Here is a 12,817-nt window from a genome sequence, read left to right as displayed (position 1 = left end):
ATTTTTCTTAGAAATTAATGAGAGCAACAACAAAAATCTACTCATTTTAAATGAATTGTTGACTCATCTGACCTTATTTTCTTTGTAAAATGACAATGTATGGAGCATTTTGCTTGCTTTTTATGTTAGATCAAAATCCAGTTCTGTTCAAAAGATAAAAGTCTAGATTTCATAGGCTGAAAAGCAGTGCTGAATCTGAAATCGCATACTGTGTATAGGTACTACATTTGGTTTGAAACTTGCTTTGTAAGCGTTAAAGAATGTTCTACATATGTAGGCTATACTTCATCCGCCATGTTGTCACAAATCCTCTCCTGTGGCCTCATGGGATAGTAAAGTGTCCATCGTATGCACACTTAAGAATCTCGGCAGAAGTAGTAGGTCATCCGGGTAATTTTTATTTTTATATCTTTCATTTTAATAAGTACTTTGAATTCAGACATAGCCTACTTCTTTTGTCACATACTGTTTTTCGCCGTCTATGGTAGGGAAGTGTGCGATTTCTAGATGCAGCCCATGTCACATGACAATGACATCATGTCGAATGTAGTATGTCTGTACTAGACACAATCATACTATAAAGAACATACTTTTTTTTTAGCTGTTGCAAAGTAATTTAAAAAAAATAGTACCTACTCAAGAGAGAATGCAATTTCGGACGCAGCCATTAGGAGTGTTTGACTTGAAGCGGCGCTGCGCAGACCGATCGATGTATGACATCAAAGTACAGCAAGAGTGATTCATTCTGTACGCTTTCGAATTGCTTTCGCTGTCATTTTTATGTCATACACTGATCAGTCTGCGCAGCGCCGCTTCAAGTCGAACACACCTACTGTCATGCCTGCTACAGATTCCGGCAAACCTATAAGATCGTTACAAATCACACCACGACATGGATCTAATAAACTTGGGTACGACATGTATGTAGACTGTAAGATGATGACACCTATTGAATCGTAGGCTACTAAGCAAGTTAGTATAGAAGAAGAAAACGTCAATATGGATGCAGTCATGGCTAAAGGAAAAGAGGCCAACTTGGCTTGGATCAATACACCATTTCATGTTGCATTTTCACTGGCTAGTCAGTAGACGTAGGTCGTAGCAGCAAAAACACTGAGATGATCATGCTTAATTTCTGACACTGCCAGATAATTATCGCAGGCTATCTTTGGTCGCAAGACCGTGATGATGACCGTCTTTAAAGCTCTCTCACTAAGCCACGACCACAGAAATTGTCACGATTGGTCATCTTTCGTCTGGGACAGCCTGAAATCGTACAATTCTGAGCACTTAGTACTTAGTACAGATACAGCGTAGTATGCTATTCCAAGCATAAGCAACTTCAGGGTTTTAACCAATTAAATCACAGCAGCAACAGAGATAACCAATCAGGTTTTATTTTGAATAGAGTGGCATATTAGTGACAGAACTTTGCCTCTTTATACACAAATCAACCAATGAGGAAAAAAAAATTAAAAACAAAGAAAAAAACAAAACAAAAGTTCTTTTAAAAAAATGTGCATGTATAAAACCACGCTGGGCGACCATCAGACCAGGACCATGCTGGTCTGTGATTGGCACACAGACACAGGAAGGCCCGCCTCATATTTGGCTATGAATAGAAAGAGTTACCAGTAGAAAAGACAGCAATGCAAACTCAAAGTTCCACTGACATCCATAACATGAACACACAGTGAGCTCCAGGCGTTCTGGAATGGATAGTTTGTTGTTGGGAGGTGGGGGATTCACGAGGACAAGTGAATGTGTTGCTCACACGATTAGATTGTGGTGGGGTGAAAGCTGTGAACATCATTTTAATCGAAATATTAAACCTCCAGCACCAACAGCTTTTTTTTTTTTTTGTGTACAAAAATCTTTTTTTTTTAAACAATCCTCACGTCTTAATACCTGAATTTCACATACTAATTGTAGGCTTGCAACTATCCGTTCAGCATGTAAGCGTTTGATTGACGTTATTCACGTCCATATTCCAATTAGACACTAATGATTGCTGAGGTTTTGTGAATATTTGTCGTGACGTGTTAGAGCCAGTCTCTTGGACACAAATGAAAACAAATCTTGAACTAATAGATAAAAGATTTTTGTTAATGACCAATTTTAATTACCATATAATTCTGCTTTTTTGACCAATTAAGTAAAACATATGCATTATAATTTGTTTCGAAATAATTATAAATATTAACAATTGCATTTTTGTTGCACTATAATTAGTTCTTTGTTTAGTTGTTTTGGGATTGGTTGAAAATTAATTTTCATCTTTGTTTTGGTCTGTCAAGCTTAAAATGCTTCATGTTTTTCTCAATGTTTTATGCAAATGTAGTTATGCAAACATTTTATTTTACGTCAACATACAGTTGTGCAATGGCATTGTTGCTATTCTTTAGACCTCTGCTAAATGGTTCAACTAGTAAATGCCAATATCGGTAAAAATATCAGCCGTCAAACCGATTATCGGTCTCGATCCAAATCGATTATTGGTCTCGATCCAATCCATTATCGGTCTCCTTCCAAACCGATTATCGGTTTCGATCCAAAACAATTATCATCTCGATCCAAACCGATTATTGTCTCGATCCAAACCTATTATCGGTCTCGGTCCATCCGGTTATCGTCTCAATCCAAACCAATTATCGCTTTCGATCCAAAGATTATCGGTTTTGATCCAAACCTATTATTGTCTTGATCCAAACCGATTATTGTCTCGATCCAAACCGATTATCGGTCTCGATCCAAACCGATTATTGTCTCGATCCAAACTGATTATCGGTCTCGATCCAAACCGATTATTGTCTCGATCCAAACCGATTATTGTCTCGATCCAAACCAATTATCCCTCTCTAACCTTTACTCAGTGTCCAAGAGACTGGGCCTTACTATAGTAATTTGATCAAAGGTGTGCTGTGATGTGTCAGAAATTCTTCTAGGTCCTATATAATAATAATAATAATAATAAGGCCGAGGCTGTGATGCTATAGGTAACGTGTTTTGTGTGTTTGTGCAATTGTCAGTGTCATATAGCAATTTAAGTGCAGGGAGAGGAGAATACGTCCCCTAAAAAGGAAGAACTATCAGGGAGTGAAACACACTTGCAAATGCATGAAAACAAGCCAATATACACACTCACACACTGTCAGACATGATCATACAGAGTAAAATATTCAAGCTACAGGTACTGTTGCACAGGTGTGACATTACAATCTTAGACTGAAGTACAACCACCCTGTATGGGTCTCAAGATTTCCCCCACCTGCCCAAAATGTCCCACAGGCGTCTTGAATGTGCTCTTGTACACACACTCAGTCGAATATGCTTGAGTGTAGGTTTCTCACATTAAAAAAACATCACCATGCATTCTAAACGCATGATTTGTGATCAAATAGGAAGCGTTATTCGATGTCACGTTTCAGTGTTATGGCAGCTTTACCCTCAGCGATATGTTTATAAATGGGGGTGGGTACAATCCTCCGTTACTGTGGATATAAAAAGGAAATTTCTGGGACCGTGTGCCGATACTGCGCACAAGCCGCCCCGAATTCGATATAGTACATTTGCACGTTCAGATATTTAAAATGATATGTGTTAAGACAAGTAATGTCATTTCAGCATTTTGCTAACATCTTGTGCTACATCTGCGAGTAACACTGACATCACACCACATGACATGTCACATACATTCTGAGCATGTCAACCACAGAGTCTGTTGTTGATAGCTTGTTATTGCTAATTCATGCATTTCTAGTCATTTTGCTTTTATAAATGAAATGTATTCTATCATAACATATTAAAACAAACCCAGGAAAAAAGTGATAGTAATTCTGAAATCGTACTATTTAAAGGCTTTCAGCTTGGATATCTTTGTTAGACACGCTATTATCCTCCCGAACCTTTAAGTTTACGTTGCGTCTGTTACCCACAGCGATAATATTAATATCCCAATCCCCTAATCGCACAAGTTCCCCATCAACACCCGTCTTGAGCATGACTGTCCATCAGGCTTGTTAGTGCGAGTGGAAATGTCTCTATTTGAGAGTGGAAAAGACTGACCTTTCAAAACAAAAAACAGACATTGACTTATGATCGGTGACACACTAAACGCTGAGCATTCAGCATTTCTCCAGGTTTAACTGATTAATTTATTTTTTTAAATGATGTCCAGGTAGATATCGATAGCATGTGTGTGTGTGTTTATTTTTTACTACAATAGCATGGTTGAAAGCATTACAAACAAAAAAAAGTCAAGTTGATATTTACACCGATAAAACCTTACTGCACAGCTAAATAGATAATATCCTTCACTACGAATATTATGATCACCAATTTCCTTCCATTCAGAGCTCCTGATATATTATTGATTATTACTAATGATTACTAAAGTTTTTATACAGAGCAGAGGAGAGGCTAGTCCTCTGATTCTATGCATGCGCTCCCTCACAGCAAACCTTCAGTGTTTTTAATGTGCTGTGTTGGTGTTTCGGGCTCCCGTCGTGCTCTCGCCAGCAGAGGGAGTCGGAGTGTGTGTGCGCCTGCGCGTGTGTGTGTGTGTGTGTCTAGGCTGGGGTCACAAGGGCACCTTAGACATACAATCACACACATATGCGCAAGCACACACACTCCCTCTGCTCGAGCTCTGTTTCTAGCACCAGGGAAATGGAAGGCACCACACAACGCTGGATCACTGACCTTGGTGACAGAAGAGCATTTCGAGTACAGACTCTACTTCTGCCACGCAACCCTTATTTCTGTTCCTTTTTCTCCCTCTCGCCTGACTTGCACAATCCCTCCATGACCCCCAACTGTGTTATTTTTCCTCTCTCTCATTTTTGTTCATGCTGTTTATTCTTGTTGGTTTTTTTTGCTCCCATGTTTTCAGTCTGAGAGTAATATTGTGCAGGAAACATCTGAAACGGAGTGTCTTTACAAAAAAAAAAAAAAAAAATTCTGGTCTCATAATTCCATAGAACAACAATCCTAAACATATCAATAATAACATGTTCTTAAAAAAGTTTTTTTCTTCTCTGTGTATGTGAAGACTCAAGCCCCGCCCTCGCTGACCCGCCCCTATCCCAAGCCCCTCCCACAACCACTTGCATTTTTTTTCTACATTGATGTTTTTCAGTTTTTTTTTTTTTTTTTGGAAAAGAAAGTTCAGAGTCCGTGGAATGAGAGGCACTCTCATTGGGAAACGAGGGAAGAAAAGGATCAAAGGAAAAGAAAAAGGGGGGGGGGCAGGTAGAGACGGGACGAGGTTGGAGAAATGGAGGAAGGTGAACGTATAGATGTTAGGCGTAGAATTCTTCCTGCTTGTCCGGTTTCTGGTAGGTGACGGTGGCTTGTTTAGGCTCCTCCAATGTGTAGCTGCCTTCATCTTTCTTTTTCATCCGGTAGACGAGTAACATTACGAGGAACGCAGCGAAGAGCGCTCCGACTACACCTCCGACGATCACCGCTGCAGGAGGAACAAGAGACACTGATTACTTAAAGCATTTCAAACTCGCATCATTATGAACACTTCAGCAACAATCACATTCTCTCCCACCATCCATAAATGTGCAAGTGTCATCTCTGCGTCAATGGCAAATAAGAGCGTTCAAGATAAAGAGAAGGAATTTAAATCACTTTTGAAATCAAGCACTGAAGACTGGAAATTCAGCTGTGCATCACAGGAATAAATTACATTTCAAATATATTAACATAGAAAAGTTATTTCAAATTGTAATAATATTTCACAATATTACAGTTTCTACAGTGTTTTTGATTCAATAAATGCAGCCTTGGTGAGCAGAAGAGACTTCTCTCTAAAACATCATGACATTGATCCCTTCCTTATTATGTTGGTTTTGAAAATCAGTCTGAGATTTTAAGGGATTCAATGCCATCAATGAGCACGACTATAAATGAACTCTGAAAGAGACAATCGATATCAGTTTCATTAATGGTTTTGAACCAAACACATTGTGCGATTAAAACCAAGCCATCGGAGAGACCGAGAAATAGAGACACAGACAAACAAACACAAAACACATTTAATCAAGGCAGGGAGAGTCTCTCTAAAACTAAAGCTTAACTGCGAGAGCGTAAAATACGATGTATGAGCTAAATCCAAACTAATTTCACGCTATAGCCTGCGACTCCTACGTCTTTACCTATGACCAGGAAGTCTGCAAATACAAAGGCAAACAGTCCTCCAATCAGAATGGCTGAGGAGAGAGAGACAGCATATCAGGTGACGGAGAGAAACGAGAGGGGAGAGAGAGACAGAGGCGCAGCAAAACAAACAGAGGAGAAGGTGAATGTGAACGAGGAAGAAAGACAAAGAGCAGAAGAACGTGTTCTCCACAGAGAGAGACTCTTGATTGAGAGCTGTTCTTAAAGGGATAGTACACCAATATAGTAAATCAATATAAATAATTTTTGGGTGAACTGTTCCTTTAAACAACTAAATACTATTTATTTAGCTAATAAATGATGACTTTTATGTGTTTTTATAATGTGCTATGCAATGCTATTTCATGCTTGAACAGAATATTTACATTACCGTTCAAAAGTTTGGGGTCAGTCAGATTTAAAAAAGAGGAAAAAAAGAAGGAAAAAAAGAAAAATTAATACTTTATTCAGCAAGTATGCATTAAATTGTTTAAAAGTAACAGTATAGTAAAGACATTTATAGTAATATAAAAGATTTCTATTTCAAATAAACGCTGTTCATTTGAACTTTGTATTTATCAAAGAATCCTGAAAAATTGAATGACGGTTTCCACAAAAATATGAAGCAGAGCAACTGTCTTCAAAATTTATAATAATCGGAAATGTTTCTTGAGCAGCAAATCCTCATATTAGAATGATTTCTGAAGGATAATGTGACACTGAAGACTGGAGTAATGATGCGGAAAATTCAGCTTTGATCACAGGAATAAATTACATTTTAAAATAGTTTCACAATTATTACTCAACTTCACAATTTACTGTATTTTGATCAAATAAATAATGCAGCTTTGGTTAGCATAAGAGATATCTCTCAAAAACACTAAAGGAATCTTACTAAACCCCAAACGTTTGCGTGTTTTTGGCTTTATAATAATGCCAATAAAGTGTATCCGCTGTGGGGTCTACAGTTCAGTGTGATCTATTTAAATGCATCGCCTAGAATCTGATAAGCTACAGGGAGACAGACAAATAATACGTACAGAAAAATCGAAAATGAAAGATATATACGAGACAAAAAGACAGACAGGTCCACAGACAGAAGTCAAAAAAGGTAGGATAGACTGAAGTGGGTTGTGGAAGGTCTCATCTCTCACCTATCAAGACCTCCTTCCTTTCGAGGATGTTCTTCTGTGGAAGTTGAGCAGCAGAGCTTCCGGCAGCATCTACTGTGTTCCCGCTCAGATCCGGTTCTCCTGCTCCTCCTGCTCCTCTTCCTCGACCGACCTCGTTGCCTTGGACAACTTCAATCTCAAAATCTCCACTTGGACCTGGTCCTGGAACTTCATTATTTACAGTTTCATCTGTTGTTTGTGTCTAAATCAGGAAGACGAGAGAAAAAAAGAAAAGAAAAAAATTATCATAACCTTTCACAATTGCACAATAGATCATGTGTAGCTGAAAAGAACATTTGCAGGGAAGCAGAGCAAAAACTGCTGACCGACCATCCTGTAAAAGTGCTTGGTTTTGAATGCATTATAAATCTGGTTTGTGACAGTAGAACTAGCAAAATTGTCTAAATCATCTGATGAAAGTGTGATTTTAATGCAATATCCACATATGCACATTCATTCTCAGATGACATTCATATGCACAAATAATAATAAAAAAATTCTTCTTTTTCTTAAATGTCCAAAAAGTTTTTGGGGCCAATGTATTTGAACCCAATGTGAATAAGAGCATGCTTACAGAGCAAAAGTATTCATGTAAACAGCACCATATCAGTTATTGGGCAATATGATTTTTTCTTATTAATCTGTATCTGCCGACATTGGATATTTAACTGTGCATTTCCACTATTTTTACATCGAGTTTGCCATCATCTAACACTCACTGAAACGTAATCTTTAAAAACATTAATAATATATCAATACTGTTAAATGTAATATTTAGCAAATCTCAAAATTAATATAACATTTTAAATCTGTACTTTATAATGTTGTGATGCCTAAATTCACTGAAAGTATTTCAAATGAATAATTTCAATGTTTAGTGTTTTATGTTTAATTTAAGACTTAGAATAATATAAAATGTTAATATCAACCATTTAATGAAAATAATTACGGCTTACTTCTATTGGCTGGAATTTACATATTGGTGCATCATTGCATGGGATATTATTTATTTGTTATTTTATTTATTAATTTATTTAAAGACATGAACAATAACATATTTTAATAACTGTCATTTTTTGAAAATAATTAGTGGCATATCTGTATTCCCAAATTTTTCATATCAGTGCAGCCTTACACAGAATATTATATTTTTTATTTATTTAAGACATTTAAATAATATACAATTTTAATTTCTACCATTTATTGAAATTAATTACTGGCTAGAATATTTGTATTGGTGCATCCTTACATGGAATTGGAATATATTTGTTTTATGTATTTATTTGAAGACATATAGATAATATACAATTTTAATATCTGCCATTTATTGAAAATATTTACTGGTCTATCTGTATTGGCTAGGATTTTCATATTGGTGCATCACTAACTAACTAACTAACCAACTACATAACTTACCAACTAACTAACTAACTAACTAACTAACTAACTAACTAACTAACTAACTAACTAACTAACTAACTAACTAACTAACTAACTTGCCAAATAACTAACCAACCAACAAACAAAACAAACAAACAAACAAACAAACACACCAACCAACCAACCAACCAACCAACCAACCAAATAACTAACCAACTAACTAACCAAATAACTAACTAACTTACAAACTAAGTAACTAACAAACAAACAAACAAACAAACAAACAAACAAACAAACAAACAAACAACTAACTAACTTACAAACAAACTAACTTACAAACAAACATCAAACTAACTAACTAACTAACTAACAAACTAACAAACAAACATCAAACTAACTAACTAAATAACTTACAAACAAACAAACAAACAAACAAACAAACATCTATCTAACTAACTAACTAACTAACTAACTAACTAACTAACTAATCTATTTAGAGTTGAAATGTATCCACGTATCCCACCTGTGTGGAGCTCATGAGCGAGCGAGTGCTGCTCTCAGTCGGGGCGGCTCTACTCGGGGTGGTCTGGGGTTGCCAGGGTCGTTCGGGGGCGGGGCTTGGCGTGGTCTGTGGTTGCCGGGGTCGTACGGGGGCGGAGCTTGGCGTGGTCGGGGCAGGACGGGCTCTGGTCGGTTTAGCAGTGGTGGACGACACGGTGGTGGGCATAACCTCAGTGGTTGTGATGTCATCAGTTGTGGTCTCTGGTGTGATGGATGGCTCAAATATCATGGATTCTGTAGTAATGAACAGGTCGTCCTCTTCCTCCGGGTCACTAGTGGCCTCGGTAGTCTCAACCAGAGTGGTGGATAAGCCCAAGAACACCTCAGGAACGTCAGTCAGCCGCGGTGCAACCGTAGCCTTCGACCTCTCTTGGTCCAACGTTATTTCCGTCACAGATTCTATATCCTCCTCCTCAATCTCCGCTTTGCTGCTCGTGTCTACATCTTGTCCCAGGCCGCTCTCTCGGTCCAGCTCAGGTGCAGGTGGGCGGCTGGGCTCGGCGGCGGGAGGGGCCGAGGGGGCGGGGCCTGTGGCCTGTGTGGTGGAAAGTGGGAGGGGCTCCTTTGTAGTGAAAGCCACACTTGGTGCACTCGGACGAACGTCTATATCTGGCACTGAAAGAGAAGAGAACGAGCTATGAAACACTGAAGGAGATCAATACTCTCAGCCATTTTAGACCGTGTTAATGTGTCATCTGATACCTAGCGCAGGCGTCTGCAAGGCTTCAAAGCTACCTTTAGATTGGTCAGCACAGGAATGTGAACATCCCCATGGCAACACATGAATAAAATATCAATAACCTTGGTAAGAAATACACAAGCACACACACTAGATACAGAGAACAAAGCAAACAGCACTTCAACACACAAACTCTCCTCAAAGCACACACACACAAACACACACACACACACACACACACACACACACACACACACACACAGATGGTGGTTTTTAACTACAGGCACTTTTATGTCCCACGGGTTGATTTTTATTAAAGCAAACTGATTTCAACGGATAAAAGATTTTTTTCTTTCTATTAAATGAAGGCCACATTAGAAACTTTGCCTTCACTGTTTATTTCATCGTTACTTTTCAAATGCTTTTTATATGTAGATTTTACAGTTTACCCTTGACCTTGATGTTTTCTCTCAAATTATGAAAATCCATCATAATAAATATATTTTAAAAACTATAATCTAAACAAAGAGTAAAATAATCAAAAAAAAAACACATCAATATTTATTGTGTGAAGATGTAATTTTTATATTATTAGTTATATTATCTAATCTTTTATATATATTATTATTATTATAAGTTGTGATGTAATTTCCAACACAACCAGTTTTTGCCACTGATAGATTTTTTTTACATAATGTATTGAATTTATTACTTTTTTTTTCCGTTATTGTCAAATTATGCAAGAAAAGTAAAAATAAATAAATCTGTATTTAGTAGACATAAAATGATAGCTATGAAAAATTGCCATTTACTCCATTTTAGTCCAAACCAGTTATATTTTATATTTTATGTTGTTATTATATCATATTATAGTTAAATGAAACTAAAACCATAAAAAAAATTGTTGCTTTAAATAATATAAAAGTTAACTTATTTTATTTCAACTACAGCAACATTTCTCATTTTAATTTAGTTTATTTTGATGTACCAAAAGCTTGTTTTCTCCACTGAATAAAAAAAGGTAATTGGGACTTTTTAATCTCACAATTCTAATTCTATTAGAATTAGATTATGCAATTATTGCATTAGATTGCATTAGATTAGAATTGTGCTTTTATATCCCGAAATTGTGAAAAAAAAAAAAAAAATCACAATTATGAGATAAAAAGTCACAATTATTGTTTTATTTCATGGCGGAAACAAGCTTCCATACGAAATAACTAAAACTGAAATAAAAAAATTATAAAACTATATAGACATTTTTAAAAAAATGAATAAAAATTACAAAAAAGCAACAAAAACTTTAAAATTAAAATGAAAACAGAAAATATACATAAAAAAAAAACAATTCAAAATATTAATCAAAACTATCAATTACACTAAAACAACACTAGCCCAAAATTGTTTAAAATGTCATTTCCACCACAGAATTTTATCAAATACATAAAAACTGAAATTACATTGTGGTGGTAATGTTCATTATTTTCAAGTCTCATGTGATATAGTTATGTTTGCTGTTAAAGTTAGTTGTCCAATTAAAAAAAAGTGTGAAAAGTGTGTTTGAAGAAAGTTTATTTTCTAAGCATCCACAGGGCACAAAGTGCACAGAAGAAACACCCAAACACTAGCGGATATTGGCTGTCCACACCCAGATTCCTGCTGATTAACTGATCTTATTTACAGTAATCTGATTACCGAGGATCAGATGATCACACACACACACACACACACGCAGTGTTTTCGTGTTTTATGGGGACTTTCTATAGACATATTGATTTTTATACTGTACAAACTGTATATTCTCTCCCCTTACACTAACCCGACCCCTAAACCTGCCCATCACACACAACTTTCTGCATATTTACATTCTCAAAAAACATCACTTAGTTTGATTTATACGCAGTTTTCCTCATTGGGGACCAAAAAAAATAAACAAGGATTTCGGATATTGCCATCCTTGTTGGGACGTTTTGTCCCTGTGATGTAGGGTTTACCAGGACCACACACACTCATGAAGAAGTGCTTTTTATGTACGATCTGTGGGCCTCAGTTAAACAGAGGCTAAAATAACTGTATGAAGTTGTGGGAGGGAGAGAGAGAGAGAGAGAGAGAGAGAGAGAGAGAGAGAGAGAGAGAGAGATGAAGGCGTTGAGTTGTGAGAATTATACCAGCTGGTGAGGGGATTGGAAGTCCGGGATGGACTTATAAACAAGGCAGCTGTGACCTCGTAATGAGTGATTCACACGTCACACAACACACACACACATTACACTCACAGCCAGAGCCGGATCCAGAGAAGAAGTCTTCATCATCGTATAACTCATCTCCAGAGCCCTCCTCGTCGCTCGGTCGAGATCTGCCACGCTGGGCCTTAAAACAGAGAAAAATCAAGTCAGAAATGCTTGTGACGTCACAGGAAGTGGAATGATTTGACTTCAAAACCAATATCAGATTCACAGTATGTGTGTGTGTTTGTTCATGTGTAAGTGTGAAGGGGTCTTGTGTGGGGAGCCGTTTCATCGAGAGGCCCGTTGCTAAGGGCAACACTTGCATTTAACCCAATTTCTTAAATAGGGATGAAAATCCAGCAGAAAAAGAGCTCTAGACTGTCCTCAGATAAACGAGAGAACTGTGGTCATGATAATGCTGTGGTATAATACTTAAACTCCATTATATATCCATTATATTACAATGCAAACAGTTCCATGCTATTTTAGAGGCTGTTTCTGGAAAGAAACATGTCAGCGAACCTGTTATGCCAATGATTTTGAATCGATTTTTATGCTTCAATGTTCAAAACACATTATTTTTCCTCATATTCTCCATTGTTGCAGCTCCTCTCTTCTCAGTTTGTCAGTAA

General features: G+C 37.0%; 1 protein-coding gene across 1 annotated transcript in view; it reads right to left on the bottom strand.

Annotated features, from left to right (window-relative positions):
* Positions 1–1,862: 1,862 nt before the first annotated feature.
* sdc3 (syndecan 3) overlaps positions 1,863–12,817 on the bottom strand; it is a 36,720-nt gene continuing 25,765 nt past the window's right edge. The window contains exons 2-5 of the mRNA XM_081377544.1: positions 12,234–12,327; positions 9,241–9,893; positions 7,320–7,539; positions 1,863–5,467 (exon numbers count right to left, since the gene is read on the bottom strand). Coding sequence (XP_081233670.1) covers positions 5,301–5,467; positions 7,320–7,539; positions 9,241–9,893; positions 12,234–12,327 — 1,134 coding nt within the window. The 3' untranslated portion in view covers positions 1,863–5,300. The remainder of the gene's footprint in view (positions 5,468–7,319; positions 7,540–9,240; positions 9,894–12,233; positions 12,328–12,817) is intronic.

The sequence above is a fragment of the Scardinius erythrophthalmus genome (assembly GCF_964197995.2).
Source record: "Scardinius erythrophthalmus genome assembly, chromosome: 10".
NCBI classification, from domain to species: Eukaryota; Metazoa; Chordata; class Actinopteri; order Cypriniformes; family Leuciscidae; genus Scardinius; species Scardinius erythrophthalmus.
This window is presented reverse-complemented; position numbering and strand designations above follow the sequence as displayed.